General features: G+C 69.5%; 1 protein-coding gene across 1 annotated transcript; it reads right to left on the reverse strand.

The window, feature by feature from the left end:
- Positions 1-1,578: 1,578 nt before the first annotated feature.
- Positions 1,579-20,198, reverse strand: LOC126226288 (uncharacterized; the record flags this gene model as incomplete). The annotated part of the gene is made up of 17 exons (XM_049942217.1): positions 1,579-1,929; positions 1,973-4,183; positions 4,269-6,059; positions 6,460-7,974; positions 8,315-8,520; positions 8,637-9,570; positions 9,631-10,267; positions 10,703-13,197; positions 13,328-13,687; positions 13,773-13,967; positions 14,056-14,667; positions 14,742-15,900; positions 16,021-17,426; positions 17,501-18,238; positions 18,345-19,022; positions 19,066-19,344; positions 19,461-20,198. Coding segments are annotated over 17 exons (16,305 nt in total), but the record flags the coding sequence as incomplete, so codon positions are not given.
- Between the last annotated feature and the right edge of the window lie 73 nt (positions 20,199-20,271).

The following is a 20,271-nucleotide window of genomic DNA, read 5'->3' on the forward strand; positions in this document are numbered from 1 at the left end:
CGCAGCCGTTCCTGCGCAGCCGTTCCTGCGCAGCCGTTTCTGCGCAGCCGTTCCTGCGCAGCCGTTCCTGCGCAGCCGTTCCTGCGCAGCCGTTCCTGCGCAGCCGTTCCTGCGCAGCCGTTCCTGCGCAGCCGTTCCTGCGCAGCCGTTCCTGCGCAGCCGTTCCTGCGCAGCCGTTCCTGCGCAGCCGTTCCTGCGCAGCCGTTCCTGCGCAGCCGCTTCTGCGCAGCCGCTTCTGCGCAGCCGCTTCTGCGCAGCCGCTTCTGCGCAGCCGCTTCTGCGCAGCCGCTTCTGCGCAGCCGCTTCTGCGCAGCCGCTTCTGCGCAGCCGCTTCTGCGCAGCCGCTTCTGCGCAGCCGCTTCTGCGCAGCCGTTCCTGCGCAGCCGTTCCTGCGCAGCCGTTCCTGCGCAGCCGTTCCTGCGCAGCCGTTACTGCGCAGCCGTTTCTGTGCAGCCGTTCCTGCGCAGCCGTTCCTGCGCAGCCGTTCCTGCGCAGCCGTTCCTGCGCAGCCGTTCCTGCGCAGCCGTTCCTGCGCAGCCGTTCCTGCGCAGCCGTTCCTGCGCAGCCGTTCCTGCGCAGCCGTTCCTGCGCAGCCGTTTCTGCGCAGCCGTTCCTGCGCAGCCGTTCCTGCGCAGCCGTTTCTGCGCAGCCGTTCCTGCGCAGCCGTTCTTGCGCAGCCGTTCCTGCGCAGCCTTTCCTGCGCAGCCGTTCCTGCGCATCTGTTCCTGCGCATCTGTTCCTGCGCAGCCGTTCATGCGCAGCCGTTCATGCGCAGCCGTTTCTGCGCAGCCGTTTCTGCGCAGCCGTTTATGCGCAGCCGTTTCTGCGCAGCCGTTTCTGCGCAGCCGTTTCTGCGCAGCCGCTTCTGCGCAGCCGCTTCTGCGCAGCCGCTTCTGCGCAGCCGCTTCTGCGCAGCCGCTTCTGCGCAGCCGCTTCTGCGCAGCCGCTTCTGCGCAGCCGCTTCTGCGCAGCCGCTTCTGCGCAGCCGCTTCTGCGCAGCCGCTTCTGCGCAGCCGCTTCTGCGCAGCCGCTTCTGCGCAGCCGCTTCTGCGCAGCCGCTTCTGCGCAGCCGCTTCTGCGCAGCCGTTCCTGCGCAGCCGTTCCTGCGCAGCCGTTCCTGCGCAGCCGTTCCTGCGCAGCCGTTCCTGCGCAGCCGTTCCTGCGCAGCCGTTCCTGCGCAGCCGTTCCTGCGCAGCCGTTCCTGCGCAGCCGTTCCTGCGCAGCCGTTTCTGCGCATCCGTTTCTGCGCAGCCGTTCCTGCGCAGCCGTTCCCGCGCAGCCGTTCCCGCGCAGCCGTTCCCGCGCAGCCGTTCCCGCGCAGCCGTTCCCGCGCAGCCGTTCCCGCGCAGCCGTTCCCGCGCAGCCGTTCCCGCGCAGCCGTTCCCGCGCAGCCGTTTATGCGCAGCCGTTTATGCGCAGCCGTTTATGCGCAGCCGTTTATGCGCAGCCGTTTCTGCGCAGCCGTTTCTGCGCAGCCGTTTCTGCCTAGCCGTTTCCGCGCAGCCGTTTCCGCGCAGCCGTTTCCGCGCAGCCGTTTCCGCGCAGCCGTTTCCGCGCAGCCGCTTCCGCGCAGCCGCTTCAGCGCAGCCGCTTCTGCGCAGCCGCTTCTGCGCAGCCGCTTCTGCGCAGCCGCTTCTGCGCAGCCGCTTCTGCGCAGCCGCTTCTGCGCAGCCGCTTCTGCGCAGCCGCTTCTGCGCAGCCGCTTCTGCGCAGCCGCTTCTGCGCAGCCGCTTCTGCGCAGCCGCTTCTGCGCAGCCGCTTCTGCGCAGCCGCTTCTGCGCAGCCGCTTCTGCGCAGCCGTTTCTGCGCAGCCGTTTCTGCGCAGCCGTTTCTGCGCAGCCGTTTCTGCGCAGCCGTTTCTGCGCAGCAGTTTCTGCGCAGCCGTTCCTGCGCAGCCGTTCCTGCGCAGCCGTTCCTGCGCAGCCGTTCCTGCGCAGCCGTTCCTGCGCAGCCGTTACTGCGCAGCCGTTACTGCGCAGCCGTTCCTGCGCAGCCGTTCCTGCGCAGCCGTTCCTGCGCAGCCGTTCCTGCGCAGCCGTTCCTGCGCAGCCGTTCCTGCGCAGCCGTTTCTGCGCAGCCGTTCCTGCGCAGCCGTTCCTGCGCAGCCGTTCCTGCGCAGCCGTTCCTGCGCAGCCGTTCCTGCGCAGCCGTTCCTGCGCAGCCGTTCCTGCGCAGCCGTTCCTGCGCAGCCGTTCATGCGCAGCCGTTTCTGCGCAGCCGTTTCTGCGCAGCCGTTTCTGCGCAGCCGTTTATGCGCAGCCGTTTCTGCGCAGCCGTTTCTGCGCAGCCGCTTCTGCGCAGCCGCTTCTGCGCAGCCGCTTCTGCGCAGCCGCTTCTGCGCAGCCGCTTCTGCGCAGCCGCTTCTGCGCAGCCGCTTCTGCGCAGCCGCTTCTGCGCAGCCGCTTCTGCGCAGCCGCTTCTGCGCAGCCGTTTCTGCGCAGCCGTTTCTGCGCAGCCGTTTCTGCGCAGCCGTTTCTGCGCAGCCGTTCCTGCGCAGCCGTTCCTGCGCAGCCGTTCCTGCGCAGCCGTTCCTGCGCAGCCGTTCCTGCGCAGCCGTTACTGCGCAGCCGTTCCTGCGCAGCCGTTCCTGCGCAGCCGTTCCTGCGCAGCCGTTCCTGCGCAGCCGTTCCTGCGCAGCCGTTCCTGCGCAGCCGTTCCTGCGCAGCCGTTCCTGCGCAGCCGTTCCTGCGCAGCCGTTCCTGCGCAGCCGTTTCTGCGCAGCCGTTTCTGCGCAGCCGTTCCTGCGCAGCCGTTCCTGCGCAGCCGTTCCTGCGCAGCCGTTCCTGCGCATCTGTTCCTGCGCATCTGTTCCTGCGCAGCCGTTCCTGCGCAGCCGTTCATGCGCAGCCGTTTCTGCGCAGCCGTTTCTGCGCAGCCGTTTCTGCGCAGCCGTTTCTGCGCAGCCGTTTATGCGCAGCCGTTTATGCGCAGCCGTTTCTGCGCAGCCGTTTCTGCGCAGCCGCTTCTGCGCAGCCGCTTCTGCGCAGCCGCTTCTGCGCAGTCGCTTCTGCGCAGCCGCTTCTGCGCAGCCGCTTCTGCGCAGCCGCTTCTGCGCAGCCGCTTCTGCGCAGCCGCCTCTGCGCAGCCGCTTCTGCGCAGCCGCTTCTGCGCAGCCGCTTCTGCGCAGCCGCTTCTGCGCAGCCGCTTCTGCGCAGCCGCTTCTGCGCAGCCGCTTCTGCGCAGCCGCTTCTGCGCAGCCGCTTCTGCGCAGCCGCTTCTGCGCAGCCGCTTCTGCGCAGCCGCTTCTGCGCAGCCGCTTCTGCGCAGCCGCTTCTGCGCAGCCGCTTCTGCGCAGCCGCTTCTGCGCAGCCGCTTCTGCGCAGCCGCTTCTGCGCAGCCGTTCCTGCGCAGCCGTTCCTGCGCAGCCGTTCCTGCGCAGCCGTTCCTGCGCAGCCGTTCCTGCGCAGCCGTTCCTGCGCAGCCGTTCCTGCGCAGCCGTTCCTGCGCAGCCGTTCCTGCGCAGCCGTTCCTGCGCAGCCGTTCCTGCGCAGCCGTTCCTGCGCAGCCGTTCCTGCGCAGCCGTTCCTGCGCAGCCGTTCCTGCGCAGCCGTTCCTGCGCAGCCGTTCCTGCGCAGCCGTTCCTGCGCAGCCGTTCCTGCGCAGCCGTTCCTGCGCAGCCGTTCCTGCGCAGCCGTTTCCGCGCAGCCGTTTCCGCGCAGCCGTTTCCGCGCAGCCGTTTCCGCGCAGCCGCTTCCGCGCAGCCGCTTCCGCGCAGCCGCTTCCGCGCAGCCGCTTCCGCGCAGCCGCTTCCGCGCAGCCGCTTCCGCGCAGCCGCTTCCGCGCAGCCGCCTCTGCGCAGCCGCCTCTGCGCAGCCGCTTCTGCGCAGCCGCTTCTGCGCAGCCGCTTCTGCGCAGCCGTTTCTGCGCAGCCGTTTCTGCGCAGCCGCTTCTGCGCAGCCGTTTCTGCGAAGCCGTTCCTGCGCAGCCGTTCCTGCGCAGCCGTTCCTGCGCAGCCGTTCCTGCGCAGCCGCTTCTGCGCAGCCGCTTCTGCGCAGCCGCTTCTGCGCAGCCGCTTCTGCGCAGCCGCTTCTGCGCAGCCGCTTCTGCGCAGCCGTTTCTGCGCAGCCGCTTCTGCGCAGCCGCTTCTGCGCAGCCGTTTCTGCGCTGCCGTTTCTGCGCAGCCGCTTCTGCGCAGCTGTTTCTGCGCAGCTGTTCCTGCGCAGCTGTTCCTGCGCAGCCGTTCCTGCGCAGCCGTTTCTGCCTAGCCGTTTCTGCGCAGCCGTTTCTGCGCAGCCGTTTCGGCGCAGCCGTTTCGGCGCAGCCGTTACTGCGCAGCCGTTTATGCGCAGCCGTTTATGCGCAGCCGTTTCTGCGCAGCCGTTTCTGCGCAGCCGTTTCTGCGCAGCCGCTTCTGCGCAGCCGCTTCTGCGCAGCCGCTTCTGCGCAGCCGCTTCTGCGCAGCCGCTTCTGCGCAGCCGCTTCTGCGCAGCCGCTTCTGCGCAGCCGCTTCTGCGCAGCCGCTTCTGCGCAGCCGCTTCTGCGCAGCCGCTTCTGCGCAGCCGCTTCTGCGCAGCCGCATCTGCGCAGCCGCTTCTGCGCAGCCGCTTCTGCGCAGCCGCTTCTGCGCAGCCGCTTCTGCGCAGCCGCTTCTGCGCAGCCGCTTCTGCGCAGCCGCTTCTGCGCAGCCGCTTCTGCGCAGCCGCTTCTGCGCAGCCGCTTCTGCGCAGCCGCTTCTGCGCAGCCGCTTCTGCGCAGCCGCTTCTGCGCAGCCGCTCCTGCGCAGCCGCTCCTGCGCAGCCGCTCCTGCGCAGCCGCTTCGGCGCAGCCGCTCCTGCGCAGCCGTTTCTGCGCAGCCGCTCCTGCGCAGCCGCTCCTGCGCAGCCGCTCCTGCGCAGCCGCTCCTGCGCAGCCGCTCCTGCGCAGCCGCTCCTGCGCAGCCGTTTCTGCGCAGCCGTTCCTGCGCAGCCGTTCCTGCGCAGCCGTTCCTGCGCAGCCGTTCCTGCGCAGCCGTTTCTGCGCAGCCGTTTCTGCGCAGCCGTTCCTGCGCAGCCGTTCCTGCGCAGCCGTTCCTGCGCAGCCGTTCCTGCGCAGCCGTTCCTGCGCAGCCGTTCCTGCGCAGCCGTTCCTGCGCAGCCGTTCCTGCGCAGCCGTTCCTGCGCAGCCGTTCCTGCGCAGCCGTTCCTGCGCAGCCGTTCCTGCGCAGCCGTTCCTGCGCAGCCGTTCCTGCGCAGCCGTTCCTGCGCAGCCGTTCCTGCGCAGCCGTTCCTGCGCAGCCGTTCCTGCGCAGCCGTTCCTGCGCAGCCGTTCCTGCGCAGCCGTTCCTGCGCAGCCGTTCCTGCGCAGCCGTTCCTGCGCAGCCGTTCCTGCGCAGCCGTTCCTGCGCAGCCGTTCCTGCGCAGCCGTTCCTGCGCAGCCGTTCCTGCGCAGCCGTTCCTGCGCAGCCGTTCCTGCGCAGCCGTTCCTGCGCAGCCGTTTATGCGCAGCCGTTTATGCGCAGCCGTTTCCGCGCAGCCGTTTCCGCGCAGACGTTTCCGCGCAGCCGTTTCCGCGCAGCCGTTTCCGCGCAGCCGCTTCCGCGCAGCCGCTTCCGCGCAGCCGCTTCCGCGCAGCCGCTTCCGCGCAGCCGCTTCCGCGCAGCCGCTTCTGCGCAGCCGCCTCTGCGCAGCCGCTTCTGCGCAGCCGTTTCTGCGCAGCCGCTTCTGCGCAGCCGCTTCTGCGCAGCCGTTTCTGCGCAGCCGTTTCTGCGCAGCCGCTTCTGCGCAGCCGTTTCTGCGAAGCCGTTCCTGCGCAGCCGTTCCTGCGCAGCCGTTCCTGCGCAGCCGCTTCTGCGCAGCCGCTTCTGCGCAGCCGCTTCTGCGCAGCCGCTTCTGCGCAGCCGCTTCTGCGCAGCCGCTTCTGCGCAGCCGCTTCTGCGCAGCCGCTTCTGCGCAGCCGTTTCTGCGCAGCCGCTTCTGCGCAGCCGCTTCTGCGCAGCCGTTTCTGCGCAGCCGTTCCTGCGCAGCCGTTCCTGCGCAGCTGTTTCTGCCTAGCTGTTTCTGCCTAGCTGTTTCTGCGCAGCCGTTTCTGCGCAGCCGTTTCGGCGCAGCCGTTTCGGCGCAGCCGTTTCGGCGCAGCCGTTTCTGCGCAGCCGTTTATGCGCAGCCGTTTATGCGCAGCCGTTCATGCGCAGCCGTTCATGCGCAGCCGTTCATGCGCAGCCGTTTCTGCGCAGCCGCTTCTGCGCAGCCGTTTCTGCGCAGCCGTTCCTGCGCAGCCGTTCCTGCGCAGCTGTTTCTGCCTAGCTGTTTCTGCCTAGCTGTTTCTGCGCAGCCGTTTCTGCGCAGCCGTTTCGGCGCAGCCGTTTCGGCGCAGCCGTTTCGGCGCAGCCGTTTCTGCGCAGCCGTTTATGCGCAGCCGTTTATGCGCAGCCGTTTCTGCGCAGCCGTTTCTGCGCAGCCGTTTCTGCGCAGCCGTTTCTGCGCAGCCGCTTCTGCGCAGCCGCTTCTGCGCAGCCGCTTCTGCGCACCCGCTTCTGCGCACCCGCTTCTGCGCACCCGCTTCTGCGCACCCGCTTCTGCGCACCCGCTTCTGCGCACCCGCTTCTGCGCACCCGCTTCTGCGCACCCGCTTCTGCGCACCCGCTTCTGCGCACCCGCTTCTGCGCACCCGCTTCTGCGCACCCGCTTCTGCGCAGCCGCTTCTGCGCACCCGCTTCTGCGCACCCGCTTCTGCGCACCCGCTTCTGCGCACCCGATTCTGCGCACCCGATTCTGCGCACCCGCTTCTGCGCACCCGCTTCTGCGCACCCGCTTCTGCGCACCCGCTTCTGCGCAGCCGTTCCTGCGCAGCCGTTCCTGCGCAGCCGTTCCTGCGCAGCCGTTCCTGCGCAGCCGTTCCTGCGCAGCCGTTCCTGCGCAGCCGTTCCTGCGCAGCCGTTCCTGCGCAGCCGTTCCTGCGCAGCCGTTCCTGCGCAGCCGTTCCTGCCCGTTCCTGCGCAGCCGTTCCCGCGCAGCCGTTCCCGCGCAGCCGTTCCCGCGCAGCCGTTCCCGCGCAGCCGTTCCCGCGCAGCCGTTCCCGCGCAGCCGTTCCCGCGCAGCCGTTCCTGCGCAGCCGTTCCTGCGCAGCCGTTCCTGCGCAGCCGTTCCTGCGCAGCCGTTCCTGCGCAGCCGTTCCTGCGCAGCCGTTTATGCGCAGCCGCTTCTGCGCAGCCGCTTCTGCGCAGCCGCTTCTGCGCAGCCGCTTCTGCGCAGCCGCTTCTGCGCAGCCGCTTCTGCGCAGCCGCTTCTGCGCAGCCGCTTCTGCGCAGCCGCTTCTGCGCAGCCGCTTCTGCGCAGCCGCTTCTGCGCAGCCGCTTCTGCGCAGCCGCTTCTGCGCAGCCGCTTCTGCGCAGCCGCTTCTGCGCAGCCGCTTCTGCGCAGCCGCTTCTGCGCAGCCGCTTCTGCGCAGCCGCTTCTGCGCAGCCGCTTCTGCGCAGCCGCTTCTGCGCAGCCGCTTCTGCGCAGCCGCTTCTGCGCAGCCGCTTCTGCGCAGCCGCTTCTGCGCAGCCGCTTCTGCGCAGCCGATTCTGCGCAGCCGCTTCTGCGCAGCCGCTTCTGCGCAGCCGTTCCTGCGCAGCCGTTCCTGCGCAGCCGTTCCTGCGCAGCCGTTCCTGCGCAGCAGTTCCTGCGCAGCCGTTCCTGCGCAGCCGTTCCTGCGCAGCCGTTCCTGCGCAGCCGTTCCTGCGCAGCCGTTCCTGCGCAGCCGTTCCTGCGCAGCCGTTCGTGCGCAGCCGTTCCTGCGCAGCCGTTCCTGCGCAGCCGTTCCTGCGCAGCCGTTCCTGCGCAGCCGTTCCTGCGCAGCCGTTCCTGCGCAGCCGTTCCTGCGCAGCCGTTCCTGCGCAGCCGTTCCTGCGCAGCCGTTCCTGCGCAGCCGTTCCTGCGCAGCCGTTCCTGCGCAGCCGTTCCTGCGCAGCCGTTCCTGCGCAGCCGCTTCTGCGCAGCCCGCTTCTGCGCAGCTGTTCCTGCGCAGCCGCTTCTGCGCAGCCGCTTCTGCGCAGCCGCTTCTGCGCAGCCGCTTCTGCGCAGCCGTTTATGCGCAGCCGTTTATGCGCAGCCGTTTATGCGCAGCCGTTCCTGCTCAGCCGTTCCTGCGCAGCCGTTCCTGCGCAGCCGTTCCTGCGCAGCCGTTCCTGCGCAGCCGTTCCTGCGCAGCCGTTCCTGCGCAGCCGTTCCTGCGCAGCTGTTCCTGCGCAGCTGCTTCTGCGCAGCCGCTTCTGCGTAGTTGTTCCTGCGCAGCCGCTTCTGCGCAGCCGCTTCTGCGCAGCCGCTTCTGCGCAGCCGTTTATGCGCAGCCGTTTATGCGCAGCCGTTTATGCGCAGCCGTTCCTGCGAAGCCGTTCCTGCGCAGCCGTTCCTGCGCAGCCGTTCGTGCGCAGCTGTTCCTGCGCAGCTGTTCCTGCGCAGCTGTTCCTGCGCAGCTGTTCCTGCGCAGCTGTTCCTGCGCAGCTGTTCCTGCGCAGCTGTTCCTGCGCAGCTGTTCGTGCGCAGCTGTTCCTGCGCAGCTGTTCCTGCGCAGCTGTTCCTGCGCAGCTGTTCCTGCGCAGCTGTTCCTGCGCAGCTGTTCCTGCGCAGCCGTTTATGCGCAGCCGTTTATGCGCAGCCGTTTCTGCGCAGCCGTTTCTGCGCAGCCGTTTCTGCGCAGCCGTTTATGCGCAGCCGTTTCTGCGCAGCCGTTTCTGCCTAGCCGTTTCTGCGCAGCCGTTTCTGCGCAGCCGCTTCTGCGCAGCCGCTTCTGCGCAGCCGCTTCTGCGCAGCCGCTTCTGCGCAGCCGCTTCTGCGCAGCCGCTTCTGCGCAGCCGCTTCTGCGCAGCCGCTTCTGCGCAGCCGCTTCTGCGCAGCCGCTTCTGCGCATCCGCTTCTGCGCAGCCGCTTCTGCGCAGCCGCTTCTGCGCAGCCGCTTCTGCGCAGCCGCTTCTGCGCAGCCGCTTCTGCGCAGCCGCTTCTGCGCAGCCGCTTCTGCGCAGCCGCTTCTGCGCAGCCGCTTCTGCGCAGCCGCTTCTGCGCAGCCGCTTCTGCGCAGCCGCTTCTGCGCAGCCGCTTCTGCGCAGCCGCTTCTGCGCAGCCGCTTCTGCGCAGCCGCTTCTGCGCAGCCGCTTCTGCGCAGCCGCTTCTGCGCAGCCGCTTCGGCGCAGCCGCTTCGGCGCAGCCGCTTCTGCGCAGCCGCTTCTGCGCAGCCGCTTCTGCGCAGCCGCTTCTGCGCAGCCGCTTCTGCGCAGCCGCTTCTGCGCAGCCGCTTCTGCGCAGCCGCTTCTGCGCAGCCGTTCCTGCGCAGCCGTTCCTGCGCAGCCGTTCCTGCGCAGCCGTTCCTGCGCAGCCGTTCCTGCGCAGCCGTTACTGCGCAGCCGTTACTGCGCAGCCGTTCCTGCGCAGCCGTTCCTGCGCAGCCGTTCCTGCGCAGCCGTTCCTGCGCAGCCGTTCCTGCGCAGCCGTTCCTGCGCAGCCGTTCCTGCGCAGCCGTTCCTGCGCAGCCGTTCCTGCGCAGCCGTTCCTGCGCAGCCGTTCCTGCGCAGCCGTTCGTGCGCAGCCGTTCCTGCGCAGCCGTTCCTGCGCAGCCGTTCCTGCGCAGCCGTTCCTGCGCAGCCGTTCCTGCGCAGCCGTTCCTGCGCAGCCGTTCCTGCGCAGCCGTTTATGCGCAGCCGTTTATGCGCAGCCGTTTCTGCGCAGCCGTTTATGCGCAGCCGTTTATGCGCAGCCGTTTCTGCGCAGCCGTTTCTGCGCAGCCGTTTCTGCCTAGCCGTTTCTGCGCAGCCGTTTCTGCGCAGCCGTTTCTGCGCAGCCGCTCCTGCGCAGCCGCTCCTGCGCAGCCGCTGCGCAGCCGCTTCTGCGCAGCCGCTTCTGCGCAGCCGCTTCTGCGCAGCCGCTTCTGCGCAGCCGCTTCTGCGCAGCCGCTTCTGCGCAGCCGCTTCTGCGCAGCCGCTTCTGCGCAGCCGCTTCTGCGCAGCCGCTTCTGCGCAGCCGCTTCTGCGCAGCCGCTTCTGCGCAGCCGCTTCTGCGCAGCCGCTTCTGCGCAGCCGCTTCTGCGCAGCCGCTTCTGCGCAGCCGCTTCTGCGCAGCCGCTTCTGCGCAGCCGCTTCTGCGCAGCCGCTTCTGCGCAGCCGCTTCTGCGCAGCCGCTTCTGCGCAGCCGCTTCTGCGCAGCCGCTTCTGCGCAGCCGCTTCTGCGCAGCCGCTTCGGCGCAGCCGCTTCGGCGCAGCCGCTTCTGCGCAGCCGCTTCTGCGCAGCCGCTTCTGCGCAGCCGCTTCTGCGCAGCCGCTTCTGCGCAGCCGTTCCTGCGCAGCCGTTCCTGCGCAGCCGTTCCTGCGCAGCCGTTTCTGCGCAGCCGTTACTGCGCAGCCGTTACTGCGCAGCCGTTACTGCGCAGCCGTTTCTGCGCAGCCGTTCCTGCGCAGCCGTTCCTGCGCAGCCGTTCCTGCGCAGCCGTTCCTGCGCAGCCGTTCCTGCGCAGCCGTTCCTGCGCAGCCGTTCCTGCGCAGCCGTTCCTGCGCAGCCGTTTCTGCGCAGCCGTTTCTGCGCAGCCGTTTCTGCGCAGCCGTTCCTGCGCAGCCGTTCCTGCGCAGCCGTTCCTGCGCAGCCGTTCCTGCGCAGCCGTTTCTGCGCAGCCGTTCCTGCGCAGCCGTTCCTGCGCAGCCGTTCCTGCGCAGCCGTTCCTGCGCAGCCGTTCCTGCGCAGCCGTTCCTGCGCAGCCGTTACTGCGCAGCCGTTCCTGCGCAGCCGTTCCTGCGCAGCCGTTACTGCGCAGCCGTTACTGCGCAGCCGTTCCTGCGCAGCCGTTCCTGCGCAGCCGTTCCTGCGCAGCCGTTCCTGCGCAGCCGTTCCTGCGCAGCCGTTCCTGCGCAGCCGTTCCTGCGCAGCCGTTCCTGCGCAGACGTTCCTGCGCAGACGTTCCTGCGCAGACGTTCCTGCGCAGACGTTCCTGCGCAGACGTTCCTGCGCAGCCGCTTCTGCGCAGCCGCTTCTGCGCAGCCGCTTCTGCGCAGCCGCTTCTGCGCAGCCGCTTCTGCGCAGCCGCTTCTGCGCAGCCGCTTCTGCGCAGCCGCTTCTGCGCAGCCGCTTCTGCGCAGCCGCTTCTGCGCAGCCGCTTCTGCGCAGCCGCTTCTGCGCAGCCGCTTCTGCGCAGCCGCTTCTGCGCAGCCGCTTCTGCGCAGCCGCTTCTGCGCAGCCGCTTCTGCGCAGCCGCTTCTGCGCAGCCGCTTCTGCGCAGCCGCTTCTGCGCAGCCGCTTCTGCGCAGCCGCTTCTGCGCAGCCGCTTCTGCGCAGCCGCTTCTGCGCAGCCGCTTCTGCGCAGCCGTTCCCGCGCAGCCGTTTCCGCGCAGCCGTTTCCGCGCAGCCGTTCCCGCGCAGCCGTTCCCGCGCAGCCGTTCCCGCGCAGCCGTTTCCGCGCAGCCGTTCCTGCGCAGCCGTTACTGCGCAGCCGTTTCTGCGCAGCCGTTCCTTCGCAGCCGTTCCTGCGCAGCCGTTCCTGCGCAGCCGTTCCTGCGCAGCCGTTCCTGCGCAGCCGTTCCTGCTCAGCCGTTCCTGCGCAGCCGTTCCTGCGCAGCCGTTCCTGCGCAGCCGTTCCTGCGCAGCCGTTCCTGCGCAGCCGTTTCTGCGCAGCCGTTCCTGCGCAGCCGTTCCTGCGCAGCCGTTCCTGCGCAGCCGTTCCTGCGCAGCCGTACCTGCGCAGCCGTTCCTGCGCAGCCGTTCCTGCGCAGCCGTTCCTGCGCAGCCGTTCCTGCGCAGCTGTTCCTGCGCAGCCGTTTATGCGCAGCCGTTTATGCGCAGCCGTTTCTGCGCAGCCGTTTATGCGCAGCCGCTTCTGCGCAGCCGCTTCTGCGCAGCCGCTTCTGCGCAGCCGCTTCTGCGCAGCCGCTTCTGCGCAGCCGCTTCTGCGCAGCCGCTTCTGCGCAGCCGCTTCTGCGCAGCCGCTTCTGCGCAGCCGCTTTGTGCGCAGCCGCTTTGTGCGCAGCCGCTTTGTGCGCAGCCGCTTTGTGCGCAGCCGCTTCTGCGCAGCCGCTTCTGCGCAGCCGCTTCTGCGCAGCCGCTTCTGCGCAGCCGCTTCTGCGCAGCCGCTTCTGCGCAGCCGCTTCTGCGCAGCCGCTTCTGCGCAGCCGTTCCTGCGCAGCCGTTCCTGCGCAGCCGTTCCTGCGCAGCCGTTCCTGCGCAGCCGTTCCTGCGCAGCCGTTCCTGCGCAGCCGTTCCTGCGCAGCCGTTCCTGCGCAGCCGTTCCTGCGCAGCCGTTCCTGCGCAGCCGTTCCTGCGAAGCCGTTCCTGCGAAGCCGTTCCTGCGCAGCCGTTCCTGCGCAGCCGTTCCTGCGCAGCCGTTCCTGCGCAGCCGTTCCTGCGCAGCCGTTCCTGCGCAGCCGTTCCTGCGCAGCCGTTCCTGCGCAGCCGTTCCTGCGCAGCCGTTTCTGCGCAGCCGTTTCTGCGCAGCTGTTCCTGCGCAGCTGTTCCTGCGCAGCTGTTCCTGCGCAGCTGTTCCTGCGCAGCTGTTCCTGCGCAGCCGCTTCTCCGCAGCCGTTCCTGCGCAGCCGCTTCTGCGCAGCCGCTTCTGCGCAGCCGCTTCTGCGCAGCCGCTTCTGCGCAGCCGCTTCTGCGCAGCCGCTTCTGCGCAGCCGCTTCTGCGCAGCCGCTTCTGCGCAGCCGCTTCTGCGCAGCCGCTTCTGCGCAGCCGCTTCTGCGCAGCCGCTTCTGCGCAGCCGCTTCTGCGCAGCCGCTTCTGCGCAGCCGCTTCTGCGCAGCCGCTTCTGCGCAGCCGCTTCTGCGCAGCCGCTTCTGCGCAGCCGCTTCTGCGCAGCCGCTTCTGCGCAGCCGCTTCTGCGCAGCCGCTTCTGCGCAGCCGCTTCTGCGCAGCCGCTTCTGCGCAGCCGTTCCTGCGCAGCCGTTCCTGCGCAGCCGTTCCTGCGCAGCCGTTCCTGCGCAGCCGTTCCTGCGCAGCCGTTCCTGCGCAGCCGTTCCTGCGCAGCCGTTCCTGCGCAGCCGTTCCTGCGCAGCCGTTTCTGCGCAGCCGTTCCTGCGCAGCCGTTCCTGCGCAGCCGTTCCTGCGCAGCCGTTCCTGCGCAGCCGTTCCTGCGCAGCCGTTCCTGCGCAGCCGTTCCTGCGCAGCCGTTCCTGCGCAGCCGTTCCTGCGCAGCCGTTCCTGCGCAGCCGTTCCTGCGCAGCCGTTCCTGCGCAGCCGTTCCTGCGCAGCCGCTTCTGCGCAGCCGCTTCTGCGCAGCTGTTCCTGCGCAGCCGCTTCTGCGCAGCCGCTTCTGCGCAGCCGCTTCTGCGCAGCCGTTTATGCGCAGCCGTTTATGCGCAGCCGTTTATGCGCAGCCGTTTATGCGCAGCCGTTTCTGCGCAGCCGTTTCTGCCTAGCCGTTTCTGCGCAGCCGCTTCTGCGCAGCCGCTTCTGCGCAGCCGCTTCTGCGCAGCCGCTTCTGCGCAGCCGCTTCTGCGCAGCCGCTTCTGCGCAGCCGCTTCTGCGCAGCCGCTTCTGCGCAGCCGCTTCTGCGCAGCCGCTTCTGCGCAGCCGCTTCTGCGCAGCCGCTCCTGCGCAGCCGCTCCTGCGCAGCCGTTCCTGCGCAGCCGTTCCTGCGCAGCCGTTCCTGCGCAGCCGTTCCTGCGCAGCCGTTCCTGCGCAGCCGTTCCTGCGCAGCCGTTCCTGCGCAGCCGTTCCTGCGCAGCCGTTCCTGCGCAGCCGTTCCTGCGCAGCCGTTCCTGCGCAGCCGTTCCTGCGCAGCCGTTCCTGCGCAGCCGTTCCTGCGCAGCCGTTCCTGCGCAGCCGTTACTGCGCAGCCGTTACTGCGCAGCCGTTACTGCGCAGCCGTTACTGCGCAGCCGTTACTGCGCAGCCGTTACTGCGCAGCCGTTCCTGCGCAGCCGTTCCTGCGCAGCCGTTCCTGCGCAGCCGTTCCTGCGCAGCCGTTCCTGCGCAGCCGTTCCTGCGCAGCAGTTCCTGCGCAGCAGTTCCTGCGCAGCAGTTCCTGCGCAGCCGTTCCTGCGCAGCCGTTCCTGCGCAGCCGTTCCTGCGCAGCCGTTCCTGCGCAGCCGTTCCTGCGCAGCCGTTCCTGCGCAGCCGTTTATGCGCAGCCGTTTATGCGCAGCCGTTTATGCGCAGCCGTTTATGCGCAGCCGTTTATGCGCAGCCGTTTATGCGCAGCCGTTTCTGCGCAGCCGTTTCTGCGCAGCCGTTTCTGCGCAGCCGTTTCTGCGCAGCCGTTTCTGCGCAGCCGTTTCTGCGCAGCCGCTTCTGCGCAGCCGCTTCTGCGCAGCCGCTTCTGCGCAGCCGCTTCTGCGCAGCCGCTTCTGCGCAGCCGCTTCTGCGCAGCCGCTTCTGCGCAGCCGCTTCCGCGCAGCCGTTTCCGCGCAGCCGCTTCCGCGCAGCCGCTTCCGCGCAGCCGCTTCCGCGCAGCCGCTTCCGCGCAGCCGCTTCCGCGCAGCCGTTTCCGCGCAGCCGCTTCCGCGCAGCCGCTTCCGCGCAGCCGCTTCCGCGCAGCCGCTTCCGCGCAGCCGCTTCCGCGCAGCCGTTTCCGCGCAGCCGTTCCTGCGCAGCCGTTCCTGCGCAGCCGTTCCTGCGCAGCCGTTGCTGCGCAGCCGTTGCTGCGCAGCCGTTCCTGCGCAGCCGTTCCTGCGCAGCCGTTCCTGCGCAGCCGTTCCTGCGCAGCCGTTCCTGCGCAGCAGTTCCTGCGCAGCAGTTCCTGCGCAGCTGTTCCTGCGCAGCTGTTTCTGCGCAGCTGTTTCTGCCTAGCTGTTTCTGCGCAGCCGTTTATGCGCAGCCGTTTCTGCGCAGCCGTTTCTGCGCAGCCGTTTCTGCGCAGCCGTTTCTGCGCAGCCGTTTCTGCGCAGCCGCTTCTGCGCAGCCGCTTCTGCGCAGCCGCTTCTGCGCAGCCGCTTCTGCGCAGCCGCTTCTGCGCAGCCGCTTCTGCGCAGCCGCTTCTGCGCAGCCGCTTCTGCGCAGCCGCTTCTGCGCAGCCGCTTCTGCGCAGCCGCTTCTGCGCAGCCGCTTCTGCGCAGCCGCTTCTGCGCAGCCGCTTCTGCGCAGCCGCTTCTGCGCAGCCGCTTCTGCGCAGCCGCTTCTGCGCAGCCGCTTGTGCGCAGCCGTTTCTGCGCAGCCGTTTCTGCGCAGTCGTTTCTGCGCAGCCGTTCCTGCGCAGCCGTTCCTGCGCAGCCGTTCCTGCGCAGCCGTTCCTGCGCAGCCGTTCCTGCGCAGCCGTTACTGCGCAGGCGTTTCTGCGCAGCCGTTCCTGCGCAGCCGTTCCTGCGCAGCCGTTCCTGCGCAGCCGTTACTGCGCAGGCGTTTCTGCGCAGCCGTTCCTGCGCAGCCGTTCCTGCGCAGCCGTTCCTGCGCAGCCGTTCCTGCGCAGCCGTTCCTGCGCAGCCGTTACTGCGCAGGCGTTCCTGCGCAGGGCGTTCCTGCGCAGGCGTTCCTGCGCAGCCGTTCCTGCGCAGCCGTTCCTGCGCAGCCGTTCCTGCGCAGCCGTTCCTGCGCAGCCGTTCCTGCGCAGCCGTTCCTGCGCAGCCGTTCCTGCGCAGCCGTTCCTGCGCAGCCGTTCCTGCGAAGCCGTTCCTGCGAAGCCGTTCCTGCGCAGCCGTTCCTGCGCAGCCGTTCCTGCGCAGCCGTTCCTGCGCAGCCGTTCCTGCGCAGCCGCTTCTGCGCAGCCGCTTCTGCGCAGCCGCTTCTGCGCAGCCGCTTCTGCGCAGCCGCTTCTGCGCAGCCGCTTCTGCGCAGCCGCTTCTGCGCAGCCGCTTCTGCGCAGCCGCTTCTGCGCAGCCGCTTCTGCGCAGCCGCTTCTGCGCAGCCGCTTCTGCGCAGCCGTTTCTGCGCAGCCGCTTCTGCGCAGCCGCTTCTGCGCAGCCGTTTCTGCGCAGCCGCTTCTGCGCAGCCGCTTCTGCGCTGCCGTTTCTGCGCAGCCGCTTCTGCGCAGCCGTTCCTGCGCAGCCGTTCCTGCGCAGCCGTTCCTGCGCAGCCGTTCCTGCGCAGCCGTTCCTGCGCAGCCGTTTATGCGCAGCCGTTTATGCGCAGCCGTTTATGCGCAGCCGTTTCTGCGCAGCCGTTTCTGCGCAGCCGTTTATGCGCAGCCGCTTCTGCGCACCCGCTTCTGCGCACCCGCTTCTGCGCACCCGCTTCTGCGCACCCGCTTCTGCGCACCCGCTTCTGCGCACCCGCTTCTGCGCACCCGCTTCTGCGCACCCGCTTCTGCGCACCCGCTTCTGCGCACCCGCTTCTGCGCACCCGCTTCTGCGCACCCGCTTCTGCGCACCCGCTTCTGCGCACCCGCTTCTGCGCACCCGCTTCTGCGCACCCGCTTCTGCGCACCCGCTTCTGCGCACCCGCTTCTGCGCAGCCGCTTCTGCGCAGCCGCTTCTGCGCAGCCGCTTCTGCGCAGCCGTTCCTGCGCAGCCGTTCCTGCGAAGCCGTTCCTGCGAAGCCGTTCCTGCGCAGCCGTTCCTGCGCAGCCGTTCCTGCGCAGCCGTTCCTGCGCAGCCGTTCCTGCGCAGCTGTTCCTGCGCAGCTGTTCCTGCGCAGCTGTTCCTGCGCAGCTGTTTCTGCGCAGCTGTTCCTGCGCAGCTGTTCCTGCGCAGCTGTTTCTGCGCAGCAGTTCCTGCGCAGCTGTTCCTGCGCAGCTGTTCCTGCGCAGCTGTTCCTGCGCAGCTGTTCCTGCGCAGCTGTTCCTGCGCAGCTGTTTCTGCGCAGCTGTTCCTGCGCAGCTGTTCCTGCGCAGCTGTTCCTGCGCAGCTGTTCCTGCGCAGCTGTTCCTGCGCAGCTGTTCCTGCGCAGCTGTTCCTGCGCAGCTGTTCCTGCGCAGCTGTTCCTGCGCAGCTGTTTCTGCGCAGCTGTTCCTGCGCAGCTGTTCCTGCGCAGCTGTTCCTGCGCAGCCGTTCCTGCGCAGCCGTTCCTGCGCAGCCGTTCCTGCGCAGCCGTTCCTGCGCAGCCGTTCCTGCGCAGCCGTTTATGCGCAGCCGTTTATGCGCAGCCGTTTCTGCGCAGCCGTTTCTGCGCAGCCGTTTCTGCCTAGCCGTTTCTGCGCAGCCGTTTCTGCGCAGCCGTTTCTGCGCAGCCGTTTCTGCGCAGCCGTTTCTGCGCAGCCGTTTCTGCGCAGCCGTTTCTGCGCAGCCGTTTCTGCGCAGCCGTTTCTGCGCAGCCGTTTCTGCGCAGCCGTTTCTGCGCAGCCGCTTCTGCGCAGCCGCTTCTGCGCAGCCGCTTCTGCGCAGCCGTTTCTGCGCAGCCGCTTCTGCGCAGCCGCTTCTGCGCAGCCGCTTCTGCGCAGCCGCTTCTGCGCAGCCGCTTCTGCGCAGCCGCTTCTGCGCAGCCGCTTCTGCGCAGCCGCTTCTGCGCAGCCGCTTCTGCGCAGCCGCTTCTGCGCAGCCGCTTCTGCGCAGCCGCTTCTGCGCAGCCGCTTCTGCGCAGCCGCTTCTGCGCAGCCGCTTCTGCGCAGCCGCTTCTGCGCAGCCGCTTCTGCGCAGCCGCTTCTGCGCAGCCGCTTCTGCGCAGCCGTTCCTGCGCAGCCGTTCCTGCGCAGCCGTTACTGCGCAGCCGTTACTGCGCAGCCGTTACTGCGCAGCCGTTCCTGCGCAGCCGTTCCTGCGCAGCCGTTCCTGCGCAGCCGTTCCTGCGCAGCCGTTCCTGCGCAGCCGTTCCTGCGCAGCCGTTCCTGCGCAGCCGTTCCTGCGCAGCCGTTCCTGCGCAGCCGTTCCTGCGCAGCCGTTCCTGCGCAGCCGTTCCTGCGCAGCCGTTCCTGCGCAGCCGTTCCTGCGCAGCCGTTTATGCGCAGCCGTTTCTGCGCAGCCGTTTCTGCGCAGCCGTTTATGCGCAGCCGTTTCTGCGCAGCCGTTCCTGCGCAGCCGTTTCTGCGCAGCCGCTTCTGCGCAGCCGCTTCTGCGCAGCCGCTTCTGCGCAGCCGCTTCTGCGCAGCCGCTTCTGCGCAGCCGCTTCTGCGCAGCCGCTTCTGCGCAGCCGCTTCTGCGCAGCCGCTTCTGCGCAGCCGCTTCTGCGCAGCCGCTTCTGCGCAGCCGCTTCTGCGCAGCCGCTTCTGCGCAGATGCTTCTGCGCAGCCGCTTCGGCGCAGCCGCTTCGGCGCAGCCGCTTCGGCGCAGCCGCTCCTGCGCAGCCGCTCCTGCGCAGCCGCTCCTGCGCAGCCGCTCCTGCGCAGCCGCTTCTGCGCAGCCGTTTCTGCGCTGCCGTTTCTGCGCAGCTGCTTCTGCGCAGCTGCTTCTGCGCAGCTGTTCCTGCGCAGCCGTTCCTGCGCAGCCGTTTCTGCGCAGCCGTTTCTGCCTAGCTGTTTCTGCGCAGCCGTTTCTGCGCAGCCGTTTCTGCGCAGCCGTTTCTGCGCCGCCGTTTATGCGCAGCCGTTTATGCGCAGCCGTTTATGCGCAGCCGTTTATGCGCAGCCGTTTATGCGCAGCCGTTTATGCGCACCCGCTTCTGCGCACCCGCTTCTGCGCACCCGCTTCTGCGCACCCGCTTCTGCGCACCCGCTTCTGCGCACCCGCTTCTGCGCACCCGCTTCTGCGCACCCGCTTCTGCGCACCCGCTTCTGCGCACCCGCTTCTGCGCACCCGCTTCTGCGCACCCGCTTCTGCGCACCCGCTTCTGCGCACCCGCTTCTGCGCAGCCGTTTCTGCGCAGCCGTTTCTGCGCAGCCGTTTCTGCGCAGCCGTTTCTGCGCAGCCGTTCCTGCGCAGCCGTTCCTGCGCAGCCGTTCCTGCGCAGCCGTTCCTGCGCAGCCGTTCCTGCGCAGCCGTTCCTGCGCAGCCGTTCCTGCGCAGCCGTTCCTGCGCAGCCGTTCCTGCGCAGCCGTTCCTGCGCAGCCGTTCCTGCGCAGCCGTTCCTGCGCAGCCGTTCCTGCGCAGCCGTTTCTGCGCAGCCGTTCCTGCGCAGCCGTTCCTGCGCAGCCGTTCCTGCGCAGCCGTTCCTGCGCAGCCGTTCCTGCGCAGCCGTTCCTGCGCAGCCGTTCCTGCGCAGCTGTTCCTGCGCAGCAGTTCCTGCGCAGCTGTTCCTGCGCAGCCGTTCCTGCGCAGCCGTTCCTGCGCAGCCGTTCCTGCGCAGCCGTTCCTGCGCAGCCGTTCCTGCGCAGCCGTTCCTGCGCAGCCGTTCCTGCGCAGCCGTTCCTGCGCAGCCGTTTCTGCGCAGCCGTTACTGCGCAGCCGTTACTGCGCAGCCGTTCCTGCGCAGCCGTTCCTGCGCAGCCGTTCCTGCGCAGCCGTTACTGCGCAGCCGTTCCTGCGCAGCCGTTCCTGCGCAGCCGTTCCTGCGCAGCCGTTCCTGCGCAGCCGTTCCTGCGCAGCCGTTCCTGCGCAGCCGTTCCTGCGCAGCCGTTCCTGCGCAGCCGTTCCTGCGCAGCCGTTCCTGCGCAGCCGTTCCTGCGCAGCCGTTCCTGCGCAGCCGTTCCTGCGCAGCCGTTCCTGCGCAGCCGTTCCTGCGCAGCCGTTCCTGCGCAGCCGTTTATGCGCAGCCGTTTATGCGCAGCCGTTTATGCGCAGCCGTTTATGCGCAGCCGTTTATGCGCAGCCGTTTCTGCGCAGCCGTTTCTGCGCAGCCGTTTCTGCGCAGCCGTTTCTGCGCAGCCGCTTCTGCGCAGCCGCTTCTGCGCAGCCGCTTCTGCGCAGCCGCTTCTGCGCAGCCGCTTCTGCGCAGCCGCTTCTGCGCAGCCGCTTCTGCGCAGCCGCTTCTGCGCAGCCGCTTCTGCGCAGCCGCTTCTGCGCAGCCGCTTCTGCGCAGCCGCTTCTGCGCAGCCGCTTCTGCGCAGCCGCTTCTGCGCAGCCGCTTCTGCGCAGCCGCTTCTGCGCAGCCGCTTCTGCGCAGCCGCTTCTGCGCAGCCGCTTCTGCGCAGCCGCTCCTGCGCAGCCGCTCCTGCGCAGCCGCTCCTGCGCAGCCGCTTCGGCGCAGCCGCTCCTGCGCAGCCGTTTCTGCGCAGCCGCTCCTGCGCAGCCGCTCCTGCGCAGCCGCTCCTGCGCAGCCGCTCCTGCGCAGCCGCTCCTGCGCAGCCGCTTCTGCGCAGCCGTTTCTGCGCAGCCGTTCCTGCGCAGCCGTTCCTGCGCAGCCGTTCCTGCGCAGCCGTTCCTGCGCAGCCGTTTCTGCGCAGCCGTTTCTGCGCAGCCTTTACTGCGCAGCCGTTTCTGCGCAGCCGTTCCTGCGCAGCCGTTCCTGCGCAGCCGTTCCTGCGCAGCCGTTCCTGCGCAGCCGTTCCTGCGCAGCCGTTCCTGCGCAGCCGTTCCTGCGCAGCCGTTCCTGCGCAGCCGTTCCTGCGCAGCCGTTCCTGCGCAGCCGTTCCTGCGCAGCCGTTCCTGCGCAGCCGTTCCTGCGCAGCCGTTCCTGCGCAGCCGTTCCTGCGCAGCCGTTCCTGCGCAGCCGTTCCTG

The sequence above is a fragment of the Schistocerca nitens genome, unplaced genomic scaffold (genome assembly GCF_023898315.1).
Source record: "Schistocerca nitens isolate TAMUIC-IGC-003100 unplaced genomic scaffold, iqSchNite1.1 HiC_scaffold_299, whole genome shotgun sequence".
Lineage (NCBI taxonomy): Eukaryota > Metazoa > Arthropoda > Insecta > Orthoptera > Acrididae > Schistocerca > Schistocerca nitens.